The 25,711-nt window shown below is 44.6% G+C and overlaps 3 protein-coding genes across 3 annotated transcripts; 2 read left to right on the top strand and 1 right to left on the bottom strand.

Annotated features, from left to right (window-relative positions):
- Positions 1–9,016: 9,016 nt before the first annotated feature.
- Positions 9,017–12,446, top strand: LOC123143392 (uncharacterized). Its single transcript, XM_044562309.1, has 5 exons — positions 9,017–9,292; positions 9,769–10,179; positions 10,260–10,577; positions 11,029–11,451; positions 11,521–12,446. Exons 1-5 carry the CDS (start codon positions 9,134–9,136, stop codon positions 12,157–12,159), a joined length of 1,950 nt encoding a protein of 649 aa, XP_044418244.1. The 5' UTR covers positions 9,017–9,133; the 3' UTR covers positions 12,160–12,446.
- A 3,653-nt stretch (positions 12,447–16,099) lies between these two features.
- Positions 16,100–19,929, top strand: LOC123140989 (receptor like protein 22). Its single transcript, XM_044560243.1, has 2 exons — positions 16,100–16,969; positions 17,951–19,929. The coding sequence occupies exons 1-2, from the start codon at positions 16,177–16,179 to the stop codon at positions 19,837–19,839; spliced, it is 2,682 nt and encodes an 893-aa protein (XP_044416178.1). The 5' UTR covers positions 16,100–16,176; the 3' UTR covers positions 19,840–19,929.
- Positions 19,930–20,792: 863 nt separating this feature from the next.
- LOC123140988 (beta-fructofuranosidase, insoluble isoenzyme 4) lies at positions 20,793–23,926 on the bottom strand. The gene is made up of 7 exons (XM_044560242.1): positions 23,634–23,926; positions 23,220–23,228; positions 22,268–23,124; positions 21,995–22,153; positions 21,623–21,864; positions 21,369–21,462; positions 20,793–21,272 (listed from the first exon to the last, which is right to left on the bottom strand). The coding sequence occupies exons 1-7, from the start codon at positions 23,848–23,850 to the stop codon at positions 21,078–21,080; spliced, it is 1,773 nt and encodes a 590-aa protein (XP_044416177.1). The 5' UTR covers positions 23,851–23,926; the 3' UTR covers positions 20,793–21,077.
- Positions 23,927–25,711: the final 1,785 nt, after the last annotated feature.

Here is a 25,711-nt window from a genome sequence, read left to right as displayed (position 1 = left end):
ATGATCATCATCATTAACTTCCTCCCCAGTCGGTGCAGGCACCACAGGAACATCTTCCCGCGTTGCGCTACTTTCCGGTTCGGAAGGGGTGACTATCACCTCATCAAGTTCCACTTTCCTCCCACTCACTTCTTTCGAGAGAAACTCTTTCTCCAGAAAGGACCCGTTCTTGGCAACAAAGATCTTGCCTTCGGATCTGAGGTAGAAGGTATACCCAATGGTTTCCTTAGGGTATCCTATGAAGACGCATTTTTCCGACTTGGGTTCGAGCTTTTCAGGTTGAAGTTTCTTGACATAAGCATCGCATCCCTAAACTTTTAGAAACGACAGCTTAGGTTTCTTCCCAAACCATAATTCATACGGTGTCGTCTCAACGGATTTTGACGGAGCCCTATTTAAAGTGAATGCGGCAGTCTCTAAAGCATAGCCCCAAAATGAGAGCGGTAGATCGGTAAGAGACATCATAGATCGCACCATATCCAATAGAGTGCGATTACGACGTTCGGACACACCATTTCGCTGAGGTGTTCCAGGCGGCATGAGTTGTGAAACTATTCCACATTTCCTTAAGTGTGTGCCAAATTCGTGACTTAAATATTCCCCTCCACGATCTGATCGTAGGAACTTTATTTTTCTGTCACGTTGATTCTCAACCTCCATCTGAAATTCCTTGAACTTTTCAACGGTTTCAGACTTGTGTTTCATTAGGTAGACATACCCATATCTACTTAAGTCATCAGTGAGAGTGAGAACATAACGATAGCCACCGCGAGCCTCAACACTCATTGGACCGCACACATCAGTATGTATGATTTCCAATAAGTTGGTTGCTCGCTCCATCGTTCCGGAGAATGGAGTCTTGGTCATCTTACCCATGAGGCATGGTTCGCACGTGTCAAATGATTCGTAATCAAGAGACTCCAAAAGTCCATCTGCATGGAGCTTCTTCATGCGTTTTACACCAATGTGACCAAGGCGGCAGTGCCACAAGTATGTGGGACTATCGTTATCAACTTTACATCTTTTGGTATTCACACTATGAATATGTGTAACATCACGTTCGAGATTCATTAAGAATAAACCATTGACCAGCGGGGCATGACCATAAAACATATCTCTCATATAAATAGAACAACCATTATTCTCGCATTTAAATGAGTAGCCATCTCGAATTAAACGAGATCCTGATACAATGTTCATGCTCAAAACTGGCACTAAATAACAATTATTGAGGTTTAAAACTAATCCCGTAGGTAAATGTAGAGGCAGCGTGCCGACGGCGATCACATCGACCTTGGAACCATTCCCGACGCGCATCGTCACCTCGTCCTTCGCCAGTCTCCGCTTATTCCGCAGCTCCTGTTTTGAGTTACAAATATGAGCAACCGCACCGGTATCAAATACCCAGGAGCTACTACGAGTACTGGTAAGGTACACATCAATTACATGTATATCACATATACCTTTGGTGTTGCCGGCCTTCTTGTCCGCTAAGTATTTGGGGCAGTTCCGCTTCCAGTGACCACTTCCCTTGCAATAAAAGCACTCAGTCTCAGGCTTGGGTCCATTCTTTGACTTCTTCCCGGCAACTGGCTTACCGGGCGCGGAAACTCCCTTGCCGTCCTTCTTGAGTTCTTCTTACCCTTGCCTTTCTTGAACTTAGTGGTTTTATTCACCATCAACACTTGATGTTCCTTTTTGATCTCCACCTCCGCTGATTTCAGCATTGAATATACCTCAGGAATGGTCTTTTCCATCCCCTACATATTGAAGTTCATCACAAAGCTCTTGTAGCTTGGTGGAAGTGACTGAAGGATTCTGTCAATGACCGCGTCATCCGGGAGATTGACTCCCAGCTGAGACAAGCGGTTATGTAACCCAGACATTTTGAGTATGTGCTCACTGACAGAACTATTTTCCTCCATTTTACAACTGAAGAACTTGTCGGAGACTTCATATCTCTCGACCCGGGCATGAGCTTGGAAAACCATTTTCAGCTCTTCGAACATCTCATATGCTCCATGTTTCTCAAAACGCTTTTGGAGCCCCAGTTCTAAGCTGTAAAGCATGCCGCACTGAACGAGGGAGTAATCATCAGCACGTGATTGCCAAGCGTTCATAACGTCTTGGTTCTCTGGGATGGGTGCTTCACCTAGCGGTGCTTCTAGGACATAATCTTTCTTGGCAGCTATGAGGATGATCCTCAGGTTCCGGACCCAGTCCGTATAGTTGCTGCCATCATCTTTCAGCTTGGTTTTCTCTAGGAACGCGTTGAAGTTGAGGGCAACGTGGGCCATTTGATCTACAAGACATATTGTAAAGATTTTAGACTAAGTTCATGATAATTAAGTTCATCTAATCAAATTATACAATGAACTCCCACTCAGATAGACATCCCTCTAGTCATCTAAGTGAAACATGATCCGAGTCAACTAGGCCGTGTCCGATCATCACGTGAGACGGACTAGTCAAGATCGGTGAACATCTTCATGTTGATCGTATCTTCTATACGACTCATGCTCGACCTTTCGGTCTTCCGTGTTCCGAGGCCATGTCTGTACATGCTAGGCTCGTCAAGTCAACCTAAGTGTATTGCGTGTGTTCCGAGGCCATGTCTGTACATGCTAGGCTCGTCAACACCCGTTGTATGCGAACGTTAGAATCTATCACACCCGATCATCACGTGGTGCTTCGAAACAACGAACCTTCACAACGGTGCACAGTTAGGGGGAACACTTTCTTGAAATTATTATAAGGGATCATCTTACTTACTACCGTCGTTCTAAGCAAATAAGATGTAAAACATGATAAACATCACATGCAATCAAATAGTGACATGATATGGCCAATATCATTTTGCTCCTTTGATCTCCATCTTCGGGGCGCCATGATCATCTTCATCACCGGCATGACACCATGATCTCCATCATCGTGTCTTCATGAAGTTGTCACGCCAACGATTACTTCTACTTCTATGGCTAACGTGTTTAGCAATAAAGTAAAGTAATTTACATGGCGTTATTCAATGACACGCAGGTCATACAAAAAATAAAGACAACTCCTATGGCTCCTGCCGGTTGTCATACTCATCGACATGCAAGTCGTGATTCCTATTACAAGAACATGATCAATCTCATACATCACATATATTCATTCATCACATCCTTTTGGCCATATCACATCACAAGGCACATGCTGCAAAAACAAGTTAGACGTCCTCTAATTGTTGTTGCAAGTTTTTACGTGGCTTCTATAGGTTTCTAGCAAGAACGTTTCTTACCTACGTAAAACCACAACGTGATATGCCAATTTCTATTTACCCTTCATAAGGACCCTTTTCATCGAATCCGTTCCGACTAAAGTGGGAGAGACAGACACCCGCTAGCCACCTTATGCAACTAGTGCATGTCAGTCGGTGGAACCTGTCTCACGTAAGCGTACGTGTAAGGTCGGTCCGGGCCGCTTCATCCCACAATACCGCCGAAACAAGATAAGACTAGTAGTGGCAAGAAAAATTGACAACATCTACGCCCACAACTGCTTTGTGTTCTACTCGTGCATAGAAACTACGCATAGGCCTGGCTCATGATGCCACTGTTGGGGATCGTTGCAGAATTTTAAAATTTTCTACGCATCACCAAGATCCATCTATGGAGTTTACTAGCAACGAGAAGGAAGGAGTGCATCTACATACCCTTGTAGATCGCGAGCGGAAGCGTTCAAGTGAACGGGGTTGATGGAGTCGTATTCGTCGTGATCCAAATCACCGATGACCGAGCGCCGAACGGACGGCACCTCCGCGTTCAACACACGTACGGAGCAGCGACGCCTCCTCCTTCTTGATCCAGCAAGGGGGAAGGAGAGGTTGATGGAGATCCAGCAGCACGACGGCATGGTGGTGGAAGTAGCGGGGATCCCGGCAGGGCTTCGCCAAGCGCACGCGGGAGGGAGAGGGAGGCGCCAGGGGCTAGGGTACTGCTGCCATCCCTCCCCCCTTTATATAGGCCCCCTGGGGGGGCGCAGGCCCTGGGATCCCATCTACATGGGGGGCGCGGCCAAGGGGGGGGAACTCCCCCCCCCAAGTCAGGTGGGGCGCCCCCACCCCCAGGGTTTCCAACCCTAGGCGCAGGGGGAGGCCCATGGGGGGCGCACCAGCCCACCAGGGGCTGGTTCCCCTCCCACTTCAGCCCATCGGTCCCTCCAGGATAGGTGGCCCCACCCGGTGGACCCCCGGGACCCTTTCGGTGGTCCCGGTACAATACCGATAACCCCTGAAACTTTCCCAGTGGCCGAAACTGGACTTCCTATATATAATTCTTCACCTCCGGACCATTCCGGAACTCCTCGTGACGTCCGGGATCTCATCCGGGACTCCGAACAACTTTCGGGTTTCCGCATAGTAATATCTCTACAACCCTAGCGTCACCGAACCTTAAGTGTGTAGACCCTACGGGTTCGGGAGACATGCAGACATGACCGAGACGACTCTCCGGTCAATAACAAACAGCGGGATTTGGATACCCATGTTGGCTCCCACATGTTCCACGATGATCTCATCGGATGAACCACGATGTCGAGGATTCAATCAATCCTGTATACAATTCCCTTTGTCAATCGGTACGTTACTTGCCCGAGATTCGATCGTCGGTATCCCAATACCTCGTTCAATCTCGTTACCGGCAAGTCACTTTACTCGTACCGTAATGCATGATCCCGTGACCATACACTTGGTCACATTGAGCTCATTATGATGATGCATTACCGAGTGGGCCCAGAGATACCTCTCCGTCATACGGAGTGACAAATCCCAGTCTTGATCCGTGCCAACCCAACAGACACTTTCGGAGATACTCGTAGTTCACCTTTATAGTCACCTAGTTACGTTGTGACGTTTGGTACACCCAAAGCACTCCTACGGCATCCGTGGGTTGCACGATCTCATGGTCTAAGGAAATGATACTTGACATTGGAAAAGCTCTAGCAAACGAACTACACGATCTTTGTGCTATGCTTAGGATTGGGTCTTTTCCATCACATCATTCTCCTAATGATGTGATCTCGTTATCAATGACATCCAATGTCCATAGTCAGGAAACCATGACTATCTGTTGATCAACGAGCTAGTCAACTAGAGGCTCACTAGGGACATGTTGTGGTCTATGTATTCACACATGTATTACGATTTCCGGATAACACAATTATAGCATGAACAATAGACAATTATCATGAACAAGGAAATATAATAATAACCATTTTATTATTGCCTCTAGGGCATATTTCCAACAATCCTCGCCTGCGTACATGCAATCAAAGCATGAAAAGTTGTCTCCTCCTCTACACCACAGAGAGGGCATAGAGAACGTGTCGCCAAGTGCCTCTGATTTTTGCACTGTTGAGTTGCCAATGTACCGGTTGCCACTCTCCGGGCATTGATTTTCATCTTCTGAGGTACATTAGACAACCAAATACGGTTCCAAACTGAGTGAACCCTCCGGATGTGTACTAGATGATCCATTCGCGAACGTGACGTTATGATCGCATGTGGCCAACTTGTACGCGCTCCTTATCGTGAAAACTCCAGTCTTCTCCGGGAACCATGAGACAAAATCATCGCGGTTGCGGGGAGAAGGCCTAATTTTTAATATATAATCCACGTCCATAGACCAAAAGAACTCCCGCAGGCGATCAACACGCCAAGCACCGTTGTCATTGATAAAATCCGCCACCCGGTTCAGCCGACAATTCCCCTTAGGTGTGATATGGCGAAACGTCGACGGCCGAGGGATCCAGGGGTCCCTCCATGTGCGAATATCAGCTCCATTGCCAACCCTCCAGATGACACCTCTCTTCAGCAGCTCGAGACCATGTAAGATACCCTTCCACACTGAGGAACCGTTGCCTGAGAACGACGTGTCCAACAGTTGTCCCGAAGGGAAGTATCTGGCTTTCATAAGACGAGCACAGAGGCTGTCCGACGTGTTCAACAGCTCGTCTTGCCTGGCCTTAAGTGTACAACCATATCGAGAAACAATGCAACGAAAAACCGATGTGGTCGTGTGTCTCAGTCTTCCCCGCATCATATACATTTTCCCGTCTCAAGGTAATATTTCCTATAAACATGCATATGTTTCCGTAGGAAAAGGATAAATTATGTGACATGTATGAAATCGACAATTTTAGTGCTTTGGAAATTGTCTTCTTATAGCATTGTTTTCCTCAAGAGCACGTTATGTCATTTCTTCGTGAAACTTTGCATCTAGATGGAAGACACGAGCATGTATGTTGTAAAATAAATAAATGAGATCTTTTAAAAACATATATTCCTTTGATGGTTTTTTCTCATATTAGATGATGTCAGGTATCCTCACCCGAGGCTATGGCTCGCTTTCTATTTGTTTTTACTATTTTCTCTTGGTGATCCAAAAAATAAAAGAAAACATTTTAGATTATGACAATTATATTCTAGCTATTCAAAAAAAAAAAATCTCTAGAGATCTCTATCCGCGTCGATTCTGACATCTAGAGAGAACATAGCGATGACGAGACACAATGGGTTGAGGCAAGGAGGGTTTGACGACTACTTCACTTTCCTCTCTTATAGGGGATGAGTCATGACAGAACCACACCGCCTTGCATATACTATGATAAGTCAGGTGCACCAAACCAGAATAAGTTATGAAAGCCATACAAAAAAAATTAACGCAAACATAACCGCATCCATTTATTGGATAACATGAAACTTTTTCAAGTAAAGGACTAACTGATACATCCATTCTGCATCACTATTTTTTTATTATAATTTTCTAGTTATTATCGACATGTCCACATTATTTCTCAATTCTAATACTTTTTTCCTTCAATTTGCGTGAAACACATAAAGAGGGGAATTACCTAACAACAGAGAAATAGGGCAAAAATGTTCCAGAAAAAACAATTTTCCAGAGCTCCAAAACTACCAAGAAAATTCTAGAAATTCTTTTGAACGAAAAGCCAGGAGCCAGAAGATAGGCCGGAGAGGGGCTACAACGCCTCCACGCGACCTGTCCATGTGGCGCGGGGCCGCTTGAAGCCCCTGGCCACCGCCTCTCGATGCCCTTCGGCCTATATTTTTTCCTAGACCTAAAAACTGCTCAGGGTGTTTATGGGATTTTTTTTCCGCCGCCGCATGCATTTTGCCCTCTAGCTGGTTGATTATGTTAGAGATCCACCCCTCCAGGAGGGGGAATTCGGAGCCATCGTCATCACCAACACTCTGATCATCATTGGGATCATCACCTCCATCAAAATCTTCATCAGCATCGTCATCTCCATCAACTCCCTTAGCCCCTAACTTTCCAATCTATGAACTTTTACCTGATATCCTTTGTTGAATATAGTTTCTAGTGTTGATTACTCCTTGTAGTTCATGATTAGAAGTTTTATTGGTGAAAGATTCGTATGTTCATCTATTCGTATGATGTGTTCTGAGTAGTCTGTTACGTTCTTGAGGACATGTGATAAACCTTGTTGTTATTTGATCTTGTGAAGTTGAATCTAGTTCAATGTTTCGATATTGTGTTTGCGGTGTAATTCCTGATGTGCGAACGTCCATTGCATATACTTCACCTTTATGAGCCTAGAGGAGAGCATTATGTGATTAGTTTGTTCATGACATGTGGTAGGAGTGACATAAATTACCAACCATTAAGTTTATGAACTATTGCATGAGGGGCTTTGGAACCCAAAGTTTATAGCTATGGTCAGATGTTATCTTAATTATTCTCTTGTATTTGCAGACGCTTGCATAGATAATATAATTATAAGCATGTTGTTTGTTCAAGTAAGAACAACACATTATTATAGGTTCCACTGCACAATAAATTATCAAAACAGTGATTAGTAACTTATTGAAACGTGATGAAAGCAATGTGGTGATGGTCCCGTGTGTCCTCAAGAACGATTCGATCCCTATAAGTAAGACCATTGACTTGCCCTTAGCATAATTAAGGATTGGGCCACTTGCTGCACCGTTGCACTTTTGTTACTTACTTTTTGGTTTTTGCAATTACTCTTGCTTTGAAACAAACCACCAAACGCTCTTTGCAGCTTTATAGTGATGTCTTACTAGTTTCCATCAATAAATTTCTTCCACTCCTTATTAGATTCGACACGCTTATACTTATCAAACAATGATATGATAAATCTCCTACACTTGTGGGTTGTCACTAGCCAAATATATTTTTGTGGCGAAGGCCATATCAAACCCTACCTTTGGATAGCAAAGCACAAGGGTTTCATTAATTGATGGAGCATTGCTATAGTCAAATAAACGTACTTCCACATTAAATATTGGATCCACCTAGACCACGAAGATCGTATCATCTATATGCCAGAAACCCGGCAGGGCCAGATGGACAGGAGGTAGTGGCAGAGAAAATGGGAAAGAATGGATGGAACTCCCGTTTACTTTTTCGAAACTTGTGGTTGTTGACAGCCAGAACTCAGAAACCGGATCTATGCAAATTAGCTCTCAAGAGCAAATGCTCCTAGAGTGAAACGAATGATGTATTGATGTCAAAAGAATACCGGGAAGAAAAAAAGTACGCATTCACATCTCCATTTATGTATGCACATGTAAATTTTAAACACCTCCCTGGTGAAATTTTGGATCCACCTACACAACGAAGATGATTTTACCTATGTGTCGAAAATCGGCACAAAGACGAGCTATCAAATGAACTAGTACCTTGGATTTTCTTTCAACGGACAATGCTACTCTTCCCCCGCAAAAAAGAAACAATGTCACTCTTAGTCGAGGTTCAAAGCTCTACACATCGATGAGGTCGATCGGCAATCCGCATCGCATCCTTGCTGCCAACGGTCAACAATTGAGAGATCTTATTTTACGCGCAGTGTACTTCCTCCATCCTATAATATAAAAGCATTTTTAACATTAGTCAAAAATAAAAGAGGGTGTGTAAATGTCCACGGAATGCTTTTTTGTCTTGTGAATACGGTTCCAAAGGGAAACCATGGGCGCTTCCCCGGAAAAGTTCAGGGAAACGGGAAGGGGGGTAAAAGAGGAAAAACGCAGCGCCCCGAGCTCGGTCGCGTCGTTTTTGCTGTGACTGGCGCACGGTCGGGTACGCCGCCCATGGAGGAGGGGGCGGCCGCGGGCGTCGCCGGCGGAGGCGCCCACGAGGGGGAGAGCCTCACCTCCGGGAGGCGGCCCCCGGGCTTCGACGGGGTCCGCATCAAGGCCATGCGGGGCGCCATCCAGGGACATCCTCTCGCCCACGAGTCCCACGTGCAGGTACCCTGCTGCGCTCTCCCTCGCGCGCGCCGCCGTGCTCCTCGTCTCGCCGCTGACTGAGTAGGGCTTTGATCGGGCTGATGCGTGCTTCCCGGCGGCGCCTGCCTGCATGCCCGCCTGCACAATTGGCTCTCGATTTAGGGGGTGATCCCACGCATTTGGACATTTTACTGCGCCAATTCCGCAGTTAGGGTGACGAATTGTCAGAATGAGTTGCTGAAATAGGAGAATTGGGAAAGAACAAATGTTTTTTAAAAGGGAATAAAGAACAAATAATTTTTGGTTCCCCTGGTTAATTTGGATGTGCATTGATGCTATCACCTACTGTAAATGCCATGTGTATCTCTTTCTCTCACTGGATACAGAAAAACAGAGGTCACACTTGAACTATTCCGGCATACATCCATGGTGCCCTCTGTGTTGTGCAGACACAGTTTTATTGGAAGAGAAGACTAATTTGTTATTTCGCAATGCAGGGTGCCCAAATGGATGGTTACAGGAGCTCGCTGAATCAGGGAAACAACGGCACATTTTGGGACGAGCGTCAAGTCTGTATCCCAGCTGAGGAGCAGCAGTCGCCAGCTGGACGGTCTACTCGGTCCGTGAGATCAAGGGGCAGGAGAACAAAAAATTTCAGCGATAAGGAAGACAACATGCTGGTGTTGGCATGGCTGAATATCGGCATGGAAGTAGCACCAGGGAACGAGCAAGTTCGTTCTTATTGGCAGAGGATATATTGTTACTTCCACCGGAACAGGAACTTTGAGTCGGATCGCAATCAAAATTCCCTCACTCACCGTTGGTCTACCATTCAGGAACACGTTCAGAAATTCTGCTGGTGTTATGACCGGATTGGGTGTAAAAACGGGATCACAGAGGAAGAAAGGGTATGCATCTATCGCTTTAATCTACTTGTAACTTCGCATGTTACATACAATTTTGTTAAGGCATACACATACTTGCGCAGATAGTTCAGGCGTTGGGAGTGTACAAATCAGAAGAGAAGAAAGCGTTTGGTTTCTTGCATTGTTGGAATACCTTACACGCCCATCAAAAGTGGACTGATAGGTTGTCTCAGAAAAAACAGAAGACAACCTCCAATTCAAGCCCGGGTACATTTGCTCTTGGAACCAACTCAATTCGGCTTGACGATGAAGCAGATGCTCGTAGTCCAAAAAACGAGGACTTGGGCTCGGACGATGGAGGGGACTGTGGGCATGAGCAGGTTCAGGCCCTGGAGTGCGCCCTCCAGGAGCAGCCTCTCGACCACAAGTCCCATCTTCAGGTATCCCATCCCCGGTCTCACCATCTCTTGGGCACACTGCCATGCCCTCATCTCACTGAACAGCTAGGGCTTTGACCAGGTTTTCTGATGCACAAGTTGATGCGAGCTTTATGGCGGTGCCTACCTTCACACTGCATTTTTTACTAGGGCGTGCTCTTACACATTTGGACCTTTTCGGTGGTAGTTTTGCCATTAGGGTGATGAATTTCTCTTACTGGTTCATATGGCTTCCTGGAAGGCCTGGAGTAGAGCTCACAGAGAAATAGGAGAATGCAAAATTTGCTTAGTTTTAATTAATTTGGATAAGAGTTAACACTATCACACCAAAACTACGTCTCTCACCCTAACTGGACACAGACAGAGATTATAATTGAACTATTCCAGCAAATATTCATGGTGCCCTCTGTTATGTGGCAGCAAGAGAAGACTAATTTATTATTTTGCAATGCAGGTTGCCACAATGGATGGTTATACCTACAGGAGCTTGTTGAATCAGGGAAACAAGGAACCATTTTGGGATGACCGTCAACTTGGTAGTAGCTCAGCTGAGGAGCAACAATCGCCAATTGAACAAGCTATTCCGTCCATGCCAACAAACATCAAGAGAACAGAAAATTTCAGCGATATGGAAGACTATATGTTGGTGTTGGCATGGCTAAATATCAGTATGGATGCAGCACAAGGGAATGAGCAGACTTGTTCCACTTATTGGCAGAGAATGCATTGTTACTTCCACGAGAACAGGAACTTCGAGTCAGATCGTAGTCAAAATTCTCTCTTGCACCGTTGGTCGACCATTCAAGAACACGTACAGAAGTTCTGTAGATGTTATGACCGTGTTGGGCGTAGAAGCGTGATGACAGAGAAAGATAAGGTATACACCTACTCTTTAATCTGTAATTACATTTGTTTTATGTATTTTTAACAAGACATACTTGCACAGATTGTTCAGGCATTGGAAGTGTACAAGGCAGAAGAAAAGAAAGCGTTTGGTTTCTTGCATTGTTGGAATACCTTACAGGTCCATAAAAAATGGACTGATATGTTATCTCAGAAAAAACAGAAGACGACACCCAATTCAAGTCCAGACACGTCCAACTCACGTTGGCCTGATGGTGAAGCGGAGGTTCCTACTCCAGAAAATGAGCCTTTGGAAAGACCAATAGGTAGTATGGCGGAGAAAGAACAATTACAACCTTGTAAAAGTTCTGTCTCTCCAAATGATAATATTTACATGGAAGCGGCAGATCATCTGTGGTCAAATAAGAGAGTGGCGGAGAGTGTGAAAGAGCTCAAGGAAGACGAGCACTTTGAACAAGCATGTGCACTAGAAGAAGAGAGGATAGCAAATGGAAAAGACATGATAGCACACAAGAGAAAAAAGCTTGAAGTAAAAGAAAGAGAGTTAGAATTCAAGAGAAAGAAGCTGGAAGTAAGGGAAAGAGAGTTGGAACTTCAGAGAAGGTTGGAAGATGGGAGAATAATGGATATGGATATTAGTGCTATGACTGGGCGACAACAACAGTTCTACATGAGCTTGCAGAGTGAGATCATCGCTCGACGATGCAATAGCTCGAAATGAGCTGCTTCATTGTCTTGACTTCAATGTTATCTCGTTGTACGTAGTATTATCTTGTATGAACTTTTAGGTGGGTAGATGCTTTTGGTTGATAAAATTATTGCCTGACTAGCTTAATGTTGATTGGTCTGATTGGTTGATAAATCTCTTGTATGCTTTTGGTTTTCTGTTGTTCTGTTTTGTGACAGACTGATTGGTCTGAGCTTTGTGGTTGTTATCTGTTAGGAATAAGCAACTTGTATTCCCATGAGGCCATAGGCCGATATATATACATGTACAGGTGTGGAACATATGCAGGAAACCCCTTATACAACGGGATAAATATAAAGGGGTACATGACCTATATTATAACTCTAACACCCCCCCTCAAACTCATGGTGGAGGAACAACACTGAGTTTGGAGAGATAAAAGCCATGTTGTGCTCTAGTCTGGGCCTTCGTCAGGAAATCCGCCAATTGTAACTCGGAAGGCACATACTGAAGAGCAATAACCTGATCCTGCACAGCAGCGCGCACATAGAAAGCATCAACACCAATATGCTTGGTGAGCTCATGCTTCACAGGATCGCGCGCAATGCTAATAGCACCTGTACTGTCAGATAAGAGCAGAGTCGGTGTAGTGACAGAAACACCAAAATCCTGAAGTAACCACCGTAACCAAGTCACCTCTGCCGTCAAAAGAGCCATGGCTCGCAACTCAGCCTCAGCACTCGAACGGGAAACTGCAATCTGTTTCTTCGTCTTCCAGGCAATGAGAGAACCGCCAAGAAAAACACAGTAAGCAGAAAGTGAACGGCGATCAGAAGGATCACTAGCCCACGTAGCATCCGCATAGGCCTGAAGCTGTAAAGAACTGGAGTTAGGAAAGAATAGACGGTGAGAGATCGTGCCCCGAAGATATCGGAGAACACGAAGGAGATGACTATAGTGAACCGATGTGGGAGCAGAGACAAACTGACTCAGAATATGAACCGGATAAGAGATGTCCGGACGAGTGACAGCTAGATAGACAAGACTGCCAACGAGATGACGATAACGCGTCGGGTCAGGGAGAGGATCACCATCAGTAGCACGGAGGTGAACATTGAGCTCCATAGGAGTCTCAACAATGCGCTCGTCAGTAAGAGCAGCACGAGCAAGAAGATCCTGGATATACTTTTCCTGGGATATAAAAAAGCCATCAGAGGTAGAAGAGACTTCAATCCCAAGAAAGTAGCGAAGAGGTCCAAGATCAGACATAAGAAACTGCTCACTAAGACGGGCCTTTACAAAGGCAATATACTCAGGGTCATCCCCAGTGATGACCATATCATCAACATAGAGAAGAAGAAGAGTCCGGCCACGAGGAGAAAGGTGAATAAACAATGCTGGATCATGAGCACTTGCTGAAAAGCCAGCAGTAGTGACCACAGAGGCAAAACGCTCAAACCAGGCGCGAGGGGCTTGCTTAAGGCCATAGAGAGAGCGACGAAGACGACACACCATGCCCTCAGGAACCGAATACCCAGGTGGTGGCTGCATGTACACCTCCTCACGTAGCTCACCATTAAGAAAGGCATTCTTAACATCAAGCTGAGATATAGACCAGTGGCGTGCAGAGGCAACAACAAGAAGTGTACGAATAGTGGTCATATGGGCCACAGGAGCAAAAGTCTTGTCATAATCACGACCATGCTCCTGCTGAAAACCACGAGCCACGAGACGAGCTTTGTGACGCTCAAGAGAACTATCGGAGCGAGTCTTAACCTTGTAGACCCACTTACAAGTGATGGGACGGACTCCGGGAGGAAGAGAAACAAGATCCCAGGTACCAGTGTACCATGTTAGGAATAAGCAACTTGTATTCCCATGAGGCCATAGGCCGATATATATACATGTACAGGTGTGGAACATATGCAGGAAACCCCTTATACAACGGGATAAATACAAAGGGGTACATGACCTATATTATAACTCTAACATTATCTACGCACTAGTGTTTTCCTTTTCAGTTAGTACAATGTTTGAAAAAAAAATCGGGGGATATCGACAAGGATGAGATATCACTGAGCTTTGGGTTTGTGATTCTTTTCTCTTGAAGCGCTTTCCTGAAATATTTATGTTATCTGCACTAAAACCTTTCTCCTGTCTCTGTTGTTAAAGTCCTGAAAAGCTCCATGAACGTGGAGTGCAAGATTATCTGGTATGCCATACTGTTTTTGTGGAGTTGAGTTTAGATTGTTGAGCATCTGGAGTGAACTTATCTTGTTGATCGCAGCATTGCGGAGCATTAATCTATTTTGCGGGACTACCTTGGTTCTGTTGAGGAGCATGATCAGTCAGTGTCATGATGGTCAAAATCTGGTCTTTCAAAAATGAGGGATTTGTAAGAGTCTGCAGTCGCTGCAGAGGGTCTACATTTGACTAAAAGGCGGCTAACTCTGGGAAGCCTACAGAGAATATGAGACGGCTATTCTGACCATTAGTGATGGTGATGGTGATGATGAGGAGAAAGCAATACAGACGATCCAGATTCCCAAATATTCATTGTGTTCCCCCAAATGTCTGTTTAAAGAATGGCCAGTGACCAAGATGTGCAATGCATGGAAGCGGTACGACTCTATGAGGATCAACTGGGCGACATGGCTGGATCCAATGCTAACAAACTGCAAGGGTTTCTGGTATGTCGAAGTTACTTTATTATCTTCCTAAGCTTAACCTCGGACCTGTTGTATAGTTTCTTTGCCATCCATCAGAGCCCAACTTAATTACTCTCTGAAGCCAGTAGCGTAATAATATAATCACCAGTTCAGAGGGGAAATGACAGCGGGACTACATTTAATAATATAATCACCATAGTCAACAAAACCAAAGTCTTTTCATGCTCCCCTTTGAGCTTTCAAAGTCCAACAAGGTCAAACAGTCATGGTATAAGTGAATGGAGGGAATGTGAGTCTGGTTTTTAGGTTTTCTGGTGATCATTAGAGGGGTGAGTGATTTGAATTCTGAAGTTAATCAATGGATAGCAGGACTAACTCAATGCCCAATCTATTAAATTCAATTAATCGGTTTGTTAAAAACTGTGGGTAACACGGTGGAGCAGAGGTAGGAAAGACTGAAGAACCAGCTCATGCTTTTTGTACCAGTAAAGATGGTAGGTCCTCCGACAATGTGTGTAATCAACCACCCCTAGCTTTGACTGTCAGTATGTCGATGACGAAGGAAACACTAATAAGTAATGAATAAATTGTTTCTTGGTCATCTGTCCCCTTCATTGGACCGAGAATTTTCCGCATTATATGACAGTTTGGTGTGACACATGCAGGCAAATGGTGACAAACTGCTACCAACAGAAAGAAAAGAACAGTCATGCGGGAGCTACTACGTTTGAAGAGTATGAAATGCATGACTTGACTCGAAGCCGGAAAGCAGTCCAGAGAACAGTTCAACCTTTGAAAAGTTCTCTCTGTCCGTTCCAGATGTCTTGCTTGAGGTTCTTCCTAGGTCGTTCGGTAATACCCAGAAGTAAGAAAAGAATGGGATGTGTGCATTTTCGTAGTGACACAAGAAGCATCTTGTGATCACTTGGACAAGGCCTCCAGCAGCAAAGCATGGCGTTCCTGTTCCAGCTACCAGCAAAGAAACCACAATGCTCTGCTTTGGAAACCATCATGCTCTGCTTTGAAGTTCACGAAAATGGGTTGAAAAACAAAACAAAATGATCGGAGCATTTCTGCCGGCTGGTCGAAGTCTAGCACATGTTTCTATATATTGTTGGGCTTAGGTTTGCCATCCGAGAAAAAGCAGCTGAAAATGCCTACAGAAATGCAAGCATAAGCCAAAGACTTCAGGAACCATGCATCTTGACTGCCTGCTGAGTCTATTCACCACAGCCACCGTAATATTTTTCTCACCAAATAGCCTGTCAACCACGGCATGCATGACCCAGACCATGCAAAATGATTCCCACTATCTGCACTTTATAAAGGGAACATACTCCTACTGTCCTACACCATTGGAAGCCGCAAAGCCAGCAGCAAAATGGTGGCTACTCCCATTCTGCACCACCTCCACATCCTCACGCTCCTCCTCATATGCTCCTGTTCCATGCACGCTTCAGCCAACACCACCACCACCGTCACCGTCCCCTGCCTCCCAGACCAAGCCTCAGCCCTCCTCCACCTCAAACATTCCTTCACCCATGCAAACCTACCGTCATGGCGAGACGGAGAGGACTGCTGCCGCTGGGAGGGCGTCGCCTGCGACGCAGCCTCCGGAAGGGTCATCTCCCTGAACCTCAGCAGCATCGACGCGGCGATCCGCCGTGTCGACCCCGCACTCCTCAACCTCACCTCCCTCAAGATCCTGAGCCTCAGCACCACACGCATTTCCGTGGGGCTATCTTCACTGAGCAAGCTCCCATCACTGAGCAGTCTGGAGCTTCACGGGTCGAGCTCCTGGAACCCAGCAGGTCCGGAGCTATCTTCGGTTGGCGATATCAGGCAGCTGACATCTTTGCGCCTCGAGGGCTATGATTTATCTTGGTCACAGACCTCTTGGATCGGCAATCTGACGGGCTTGGTGTACCTGCGCATGAATAGTTGCAGTTTCACCGGGCCCATGCCTGATCAGATTGGAACTCTTGCAAAGCTGACACTGCTGGATTTAGAAAATTGCAACTACACCGGGCAACCGGTTCCTTCATGGATCGGAAATCTTACCAGGTTGACAAAGTTGGGGATCCAAGGTTGCCGGCATCCTGGGTCAATCCCCTCGGCAATCGCAAACTTGACCCGGCTTGAAGTTATACGGCTAGGGAACAACAGCCTTGTCGGTGAGATCCTAACTACAATCTGAGATAATGCTTCTTTTTGTTCCTAGCTAAATGCATATCATGGTTGACACAACTTTCATCTATTTAAATATACAGTACTGCTAAGAAAAGGAAATTACTCATTTTTTCAACCTGAAACAATGAGGTCACCCCATGTATGTACAGAAAGAGTAAAACATTTTTGCAGAAAAAATATCTTTTTTTGTACTTGATACTTTCTACTCCCTCCGTTCCTAAATATTTGTCTTTCTAGAGATTTCAACAAGTGACTACATACGGAGCAAAATGAGTGAATCTACACTCTAAAATATGTCTTATATACATCCGTATGTGGTAGTCCATTTGAAATCTCTAAAAAGACAAATATTTAGGAACGGAGGGAGTAGTTGTGTAGTGCTTGCCTAACCACACCTCTAGCGAGTTCACACTTAACATTAAGCTACACTCAAATTGAGACACCTCGTGGTGCTATGACATCGAAATATAGTTTGGTTAGGAAGTTATTTTGTGGACCTTTTTATGACCATAACTCTTTTTCTACTCACAGTGAAACTTTATTTGCAGCTACTATAACCATAGTCTTCAGTAATTTACTTAGCTGAAAACTACCTTTTTTTCGAAAAGGAGGGTTTACCCCCGGCCTCTGCATCAGACGATGCACACAGCCATAGCGGAAAACCACATATTCTATTAAACTATTAATTGTACTATTTATCTGTAAATGTTGGTTAATTAATTTTTTTGGGGCATTAGTAGTGTTATTTAAGTTTGTTAGAAATATAGGTTGAATTAGCTATAAGAGTATATGAACACAGTATCACACCTAAAAATCATGGATTGTTTCAGAAATTAATGGATAATTTACTTCTTTCTTCAAAAATTCGATTGATATTTTGTCATAGATACATCAAGATATGTGTGTTAATTTTCTTTTAGAAGCACTGGAACATATTTTGACTAGTACTCGCCCTTTTCATGCAGGGAAAATTCCACAATCGTTGTTCGCTTTTCCAGCATTGAAAGTTCTTTCCCTAAAGAACAATCAACTCTCTGGTCATCTTGAAGACATTCCTTTCCCTCTATATTCATCCTTGTCTACTGTTGAGATAAACGACAACCAGTTAACTGGCCATATACCCAAATCAATCCTTCAGCTTAAACATCTTGAATACCTCAACCTTGAATCAAATAGATTGTCAGGCACAATCAAACTAAGCCCTTTCTGGAGGTTGGAGAAACTCTTTTTTCTTAGTCTATCCAATAACAAGATATCAATCGCCGACGAAGAAGGAGGTGATGTTTTAAACTCTCTTCCTAACATCTACCAGATACACCTTGCATCCTGCAATCTCACAAAATTTCCGGGTTCCCTGAGATATCTAGATAAAGTTTCCGTTCTTGACCTTTCAAGTAATCAAATAAATGATGTTATACCAAGTTGGGTATGGGAGAATTGGAAGAACCAGCTTGAGAGTTTGAATCTCTCGCGCAACATGTTCACTGCTTTGGAGAAGTTTCCTTCTCTTGTTCATATGCCAAATCTAACTGTTCTTGATCTCAGTTTTAATAGGCTTCAAGGCAGTATACCAATACCCGTAACTGCAATGCCTGGGAAAGTATTGGATTATTCAAACAATAACTTCTCTTCCATTCTTCCTGACTTTGGAAGATATATTAGAAGCTTCTACCTCAATTTGTCCAAGAATAAATTAAATGGTCATGTACCATCTTCCATCTGCAGTGCAAGCAATCTCAATATCTTGGACCTGTCTTACAACAATTTTAGTGGATCACTCCCATCATGCCTTATAGGAAGTGGGAAACTAGCCGTGTTGAAGTTGAGAGAAAATCAATTCAATGGGACGTTGCCTGAAAATATTAGAGAGGAATGCAAGTTTCGAACAATAGATTTGAACAGAAATCAAATTGAAGGCGAACTACCAAGATCATTGTCAAACTGTCAACAGTTAGAGCTTCTTGATGTTGGTAACAATCAGGTCCGCGGTTCCTTTCCATCTTGGTTGGGAATTCTTCCAAAGCTTAGGGTCCTTGTCTTACGGTCCAACCAGCTCAATGGAACAATAAGGGATCTCGATGGTGACTGTGGAACCATCAACCAGTTCCCAAGTTTGCAAATACTCTGTTTGGCTTCCAACAGATTCTATGGACACCTGCCAAAAGGATGGTTCAATAAATTCAAAGCAATGATGGAAAATGTCAATGAGGAGGGACGAGTTTTAGGGTATTACACAAACACGACACATGGATTTTATCAAGACACTGTTACCATCACACTTAAGGGATCCAACCTTATTTTCACCAAGATTCTAACTACTTTCAAAGCAATCGATTTCTCAAATAACTCATTTGATGGTCCTATTCCAGAGTCAATTGGGAATCTTGTTTCGCTCCACGGGGTTAATATGTCATCCAACAATTTCACGGGACAAATGCCATCTAGCCTCAGTAACTTGTCTCAGCTGGAATCGTTGGACCTCTCCTGGAACCGGATTTCAGGGGAAATCCCGCAAGTGCTGACCTCTCTAACCTCTCTTGCTTGGTTGAATCTTTCATACAACAACTTGGTTGGAAGAATACCGCAGGGCAACCAGTTCTTGTCATTTCCCAATAGTTCATTTGAAGGCAACGTGGGGCTATGTGGAGGTCCACTCTCTAAACAATGTGAGACTACAGATTCAACTGCCTCAAGTGCATTGGCCCCTCCTGAACCTTATAATTTGTGGCAGGATAGACTTGATGCCATCCTTCTCTTCACATTTGTTGGCCTGGGGTTTGGAGTGGGCTTTGCATCGGCAATTACGTTCCGAATGTTTTGCCACATCAAAGGATTGGACTGCAAGCAATGGTAAATCCATGTGCTATGCTGCTAAGCAACAATATGTATTTTATAGTTACATTTCTTGAAAAAGAATATATTGTATGTTCATAGTTTGTACTTGTTAGACGAGGCAACTTATTTAATTCTCTTTGTCTGGTAGAAAGTATTCTTTTTAGATAAACAGTACAAAGTACTTGTATGCTTCATTTCACTGTATGGATTGCAAAATTGATGAATCAAATATGTGATGGCATTACGAATAATATGCATTGCATTTTTATTTCATATGGTAACATATTGTTTTATCATGCTGGAAGGCACTAGTGGTATCGACTAAATATGAGACGAAAAGGGGAGGCGGTGGTGGTGTGGGGTTTGTGTGTGTGTGTGTGTGTGTGTGGGGGGGGGGGGGGGGGGTCATCTTAGAAAGCATGAAGGGGTGCACAACGTTGAAGCTGGACGATCAAACTTTATTACATGGCACTAAGGGCACAGAACATAGTACTAGGGTCAGAAACACATATTCCTATTGTGCACTCCAGTAGAATATATTTTTTAATGAAGTAGCTCTTTGTATGGAGACCAAGAGTGAAATTCAGATCGAACTTCTCAGTTTGTTTACTTCTCAGGAAAAGAAGAAATGATCGAATTATAAATCGTTAGTTTAATATTTTTCTTCATGGCCACCAGGTTAATTTCTTGCATTCTCACTTACCTCCATCTCCAATATATAGCAACAAGTATGAATAGAAGAAGGTACAAGCTCAGGAATTATTAGAGAACAGTATATGAGTACAACTGGAGTTTATCATCCCCTGATCATCCTACAAGCAGAGTGAAAATAAAGTGAGTATTTTTCTTCTTTTCTCGAAACAAAATATTCCAAGATACATGTACTTGGAGTGATCAACAGTGTAGGTTGCATACAAGATGAGAAATAGGTCAACTCAAACATCATATAAATGTTGAGCACCAGTGCTTGAGCATAAGACTTATGTGCAGTTTTGACAATAAAACAAGTACAGTGTTTGTTTTACGAATCACCAGCACTTCACATCATTTTTTAAGACATGCTTCATGCAATGCACACAACCATATTTTTGCACCATAACAATATGACTAGTAACTACTACATCCATTTCTGCGACAAGTAATTCGGGACAGAGGGAGTAGTAAGTAATCTACGTTCCACAACAGTATGGACTAGAGGTCAGTCAAGTAACAATTTTGCACCACTGTCAATATCCTTTGCTCTGTTGGGTAAGTACTTCATCCCTTCTTCACATTCACCTGTGCCCTCTTCATGCTCCATGCCTTGAGCTGTGACACCATTACCGCGGTCGTGCCATTGTTAAAAGCATACATATGAGCGCCTCTGTCATCGACCAGCGCGACCGGGTAGACCCTAGCCATGATGCAGACCCTGCCACCACCACCAAAGCTCTCCACCGCAGAACGATCGATCTGCACGGGAGATCCATGGCTGTTAGAGCATCTCTGTCTAATTATCACACATGAGTGATACGAGTGCGTGAGAAGAAAAAAGACCCAAGGCCTAACCAATGTTCTCAAAGATATCTTCTTTTCCTTTTCAAGGTCAAATTCGAAGAAGCCTCCATAGGCCGGTGTGTACAGCCCTGATCTCAGGGACGACCTGTATACAAGGAAAAAGGTAACTCTCTTGCTTATCTTGCTTATATTGATGCAGTGTAGAACAGAGAGTGAAAATTTTCTGATATAGTATCAATTTCTGTGAGTATTGTAGAGAACATACAAGAAAGACAAAAAAGTAAATCCATAGGAATTAAATTAACCTTCTTAGGTCAGAGCACATAAGAATCATGTGCTTGTGCTTTGATTTGTAGACTCTGAAGTGCACGGCAGTGTGCTCCTCCATGTCATCAGAGGCTAGAACCACAAGCCCAAATGGCCCCAGGCCACCAGGAGCTGATGCATCTGCTTCCCTGCAATGCTTCTCCGTGTTCAATAGCCAGGAAGGATCAAAAGCATCAGCTTCATCCATGGTTCCCGGCTCAAACTCTATCTCCACATCCGCCTACTCCAACAAAATTATGTCTGGTTAATTATCATAAGACGCAACTGATTTTTAACTGTCATTGCACTTTATTGTTGAAGTAAAACAATATCAAGTAACAAGACTTTGTGTAAAGGAGAAAGGAACTAGCCTGCAAAGTATCAGTCCCCTTGATCTCAAACATGTCACCCTTTTTCAGCTCTATTCCTTGATGATTAGTTTCATTTCTTCGAAGGGACTCGACCTCTTCAACGGGCCATTGCAGCAACTGACTGCCATCACTGTCTAACCATATTGTCCTGGGGAGCGCCTAACAAACGAGGATACACATGTCACGGTGGTATATGTACTCTAAACCACTCAAAATCATTAGTTCCTGAAACTAAACAGTGGCGGTGAACCAGGGGCAGATTTTATTAGTTACCTGGATCCCAGCCCAACCTTTTGCGGCATCATCCGACGAACTATCTGACTCATTAGCCCAGCCCCATATGATCCTCCTTCCCTTTTTTGCGTCGAAGAATGACTTTGACGCATAGTAATTGCCATAGTCGATCCTCAGCCACAGACGCCTATCATCCACGACATTATCCGGCACAAACTTATCGGCCTCCAGATCATATACCCCAACCATGTACTTGTCACAGGAATCTAGGCTCATCTTGAGGACATGCTTGGCGCGATTTGGGATCGCCGCGGAGAGGTCCAGTCCACTGGTGTTGCCAGGCAGTGCCGCGAAGAAGTCGGGGCACTCCCACATGGTGGATGAGTTGGAGGAGTAGAGCAGGTGATCAACCCTGCTCCAACTCACAAAGTCCTCACTCTTGTACAAGAGTGCCGCACTGTAGCCGTCCAGCTCGGCCCCAACTGCTATCCTCCACTGCCCGTCCGGTCCGGTCCAGCCGGTCGTCGGATCCCTGAACTGGTTTGGGGTCAGACCCGGCCCATCCGGCCGGATCACCGGGTTGCTGCTGGGCTTGGTCCATTCCCTGAGGTACGGGTCAGAGCTGTTACTGGGGAAGGCGATGCACTGGGCCTGGTTCTTCACGTCGTCTGCGCCGGTGTAGAGGATGGCTGGCCGGCCATCGGCGAGGACAGTGACCGAGCCGGACCAGCAGCCCTTGGCGTCGTAGGGCTCGGTCCGGTCCAATGCCGACTCGAGCCTGAGCCAGTTGACGAGGTCGGCGGAGACCGAATGGGCCCAGGTCTTGTTGCCCGGGACCACACTGCCTGGGTTGTACTGGTAGAAGAGATGGTACAAGCCCTTGTAGTACAGAGGTCCTGATGATTGCAGCCATCCATTACATTTATCTACTACTCTAGTTATGGTTGATTTTATTGAAGTAATTAACCCAAATGCATACATAGTTACATACCATTTGGATCTGTATGGTCATCGTGGCAAGGATTTCCATGTCGTGTGAAACAATGATGAAGAAATGTTAGATATAGAATTCAGAACCCAAATGCTTGTACAAAATTACATATATGTTTCTAACATTGCAGAGGCCAGAGGGGGAAACTGAAGACAGGTGAAGAAGCTAGACTATCAGACAAGTAAAACTTCTCCAGACCATACAAGCGAGGCATCATCAGGTACCACTAGCGCATCACGATGACATTCATTCACAATGCAATCAAGTGAAGGTTCAGACTTGCAGTCAAACTGTCTAGCGACACATTTCAGGCAGCAAATCAAAGGAAAACCGCCTCAGAAATGGGGAAGATAGGACCTGCGCTTACAGATGGGAGAAACAGAAAAGAAGGTGCAGAGATGAGCGCATATGTACCGTTGATCCAGTTCTTGGGTGGCTGGAAATGGAAGGCGGTCCTGTACTTGCTGCTCACGATGGACGAGACCCTCGTGGACTGAGGGTACAGGACGACCCTATGACTATCGGCGGCCGCCGCTTGTCCGCGCAAGAGAGAAGATTCATCAAAGGGGAAAAGCAGGAGGAGGAGGAGGAGGAGAAAGGGCCAGCCACAGCCATGGCGATGGTGGAACATGGGGAACGGGAGACATGGAAGTGCTGATTGCAAATCAGGAGGCGACAACGAAGAAGAGCTGGTCAATGCTAAACCTCGGAGAAATAGTTTATTCCCACTTGATGCTCATTACCCATTCAGCACCCTGCGCTACAGCAGTATGTTGCTAGCTAGACAGACGGTACCATGGCAAAGGATCGTTCATCTACGCGGTGCCTGGTGCCTGGTTTTTTCGATTGTCTCGACAAGTGTAGGTTTCTTCCTCCTTTGGCCACCGTGCACCCGTTTGGCTCCTCTTTGTTAGATCCATTGGATCGGAGTAGGCTAGTAATCCGGTAAACCTACCTTCTCCAGCGGTTGATGAACTCGAGACGGAGGCCGTCGTGGAGAGGGCGATGGTGGCGATGGGGGATGTGTGGGCAGTGGCAGCGGTGGAGCTTCCCACCGCTTCAGTGCCTCCCTCTGGATCGGATAGGGTTAGGAATGGGGAACAGTGGCGGTGACGAACCTCGTACCCCGTGCCCCTGGTCCCCACCTCCTCTTTATAGCACTGTGCGACAGGGGCCCACCAGCCTTGCTTGGGCTGGACGCCCCCGATCAGGGCGTGGGTCAAGGGCCCAATGAGCCGTTGGGCCCATTGATGGAGAGATCAACCTAACATTCTCCCCCTTGATCTCATCATTATACTTTTAACTTTATACTTTGAAATAACTCTTTTCAAAGTACTTGTTCCATCACAGATTTGCATGTAGAGCATGTCTCATCATCACGGTTCATTCCCGATAGAATCAACACCCACAACACACTCCTCTGTTTTGAAACAGATTCTTTAACCTTGGGCCCTTTTATTGTCTGGAAATCTTAGACTATACCATAAAACCCATGTCGACTGTGTGTTCTCCGAACACACTGGGCGGCAAGCCTTTAATAAGCAGATCTGCAAACACTTGTCTGTTGCTTTTATGCTTCAAGCATTTCTACATGATTCCGGACTTTCTCCTTTACAACGCATAACTTTGTGTCAGTGTGTTTGGCATCAACACTTGACTCGTTGTCATAGGAGCGAAAAACTTAAAATGGTTATCGCTGTTGTCAACCATTATCAATTCCTGGTACTAGTTTCTTTAACCTTTTTGCCTGTCCCTCAGCCTCATATCATGTTGTACATTATCTTTACATCATATTAATGATAATTGATTCATTCTTTAGAGTTTTTCCACACAAAAACTCCAAGTGTGAAAGTCAGCGACAATTGTGGATTTCGCTGTATATTTCACGAGTCCTGTCTTTGTACTCACAATCTTTTGAGAGCACTTATTTCTTTCAGCATGAGGCCGATATCCTTGACTCCATTCCAGTGATCTATATCTGGACTGGACATTACCAAAACAACCCGGTTACGTGAACTGTGTCACGGTAATGTTATACTTTTGCATTCATTAAGCTTCCAACAGCTGAAGCATATGGTACCATATTCATTTGGTCTATTTCGTATTGACTTTTGGAACACTAAAGTTCCCAAAATCATTACCCTTTACTATAAGAACAGGCGTAGGTTTTCTCGCATGCATACTTTAGAAACTTTCCTTAGCATGCCCATGCGACACACCTAATACCCCTTTTATTCTTTTCTCGGTGAATCTCGATCCTTATAACGAGAGACATTCTTTTAAACTTTGAGGACAAGAACTTCTTTTCCTCCTGCAGTCGAATTAACATCACTACTAACAAGCAGAATGTTATCCGCATGTACAAGATATAGGAAATGAAATTCCCATTCTATAACTTTATACAAACACAATTGTCCTCTCATTTTCTTTAACCCAAAACAACATTTGATTGCTTTAGTCCATAAAAGACTTCTTCAGGCAGTATCCCCTGT

The sequence above is a fragment of the Triticum aestivum genome, chromosome 6D, assembly GCF_018294505.1.
Source record: "Triticum aestivum cultivar Chinese Spring chromosome 6D, IWGSC CS RefSeq v2.1, whole genome shotgun sequence".
Taxonomy (NCBI): domain Eukaryota; kingdom Viridiplantae; phylum Streptophyta; class Magnoliopsida; order Poales; family Poaceae; genus Triticum; species Triticum aestivum.
Note: the sequence above shows the minus strand (reverse complement) of the source record. Positions and strands in the feature narration are given on the sequence as shown.

Bases quoted from the DNA above. Each gene is read 5' to 3' on its own strand.
- LOC123140989 (XM_044560243.1), top strand. From the start codon at position 16,177: ATGGTGGCTACTCCCATTCTGCACCACCTCCACATCCTCACGCTCCTC. The intron at 16,970-17,950 runs GTGAGATCCTAA...CTTTTCATGCAG, and splicing joins AGGGAACAACAGCCTTGTCG to GGAAAATTCCACAATCGTTG.
- LOC123140988 (XM_044560242.1), bottom strand. From the start codon at position 23,850: ATGTTCCACCATCGCCATGGCTGTGGCTGGCCCTTTCTCCTCCTCCTC. The intron at 22,154-22,267 runs GTAACTAATAAA...CTCGTTTGTTAG, and splicing joins AAGGTTGGGCTGGGATCCAG to GCGCTCCCCAGGACAATATG. The intron at 21,273-21,368 runs GTTAGGCCTTGG...TCTCCCGTGCAG, and splicing joins AGATATCTTTGAGAACATTG to ATCGATCGTTCTGCGGTGGA.
- LOC123143392 (XM_044562309.1), top strand. From the start codon at position 9,134: ATGGAGGAGGGGGCGGCCGCGGGCGTCGCCGGCGGAGGCGCCCACGAG. The intron at 9,293-9,768 runs GTACCCTGCTGC...TTCGCAATGCAG, and splicing joins CCCACGAGTCCCACGTGCAG to GGTGCCCAAATGGATGGTTA. The intron at 11,452-11,520 runs GTATACACCTAC...ATACTTGCACAG, and splicing joins TGATGACAGAGAAAGATAAG to ATTGTTCAGGCATTGGAAGT.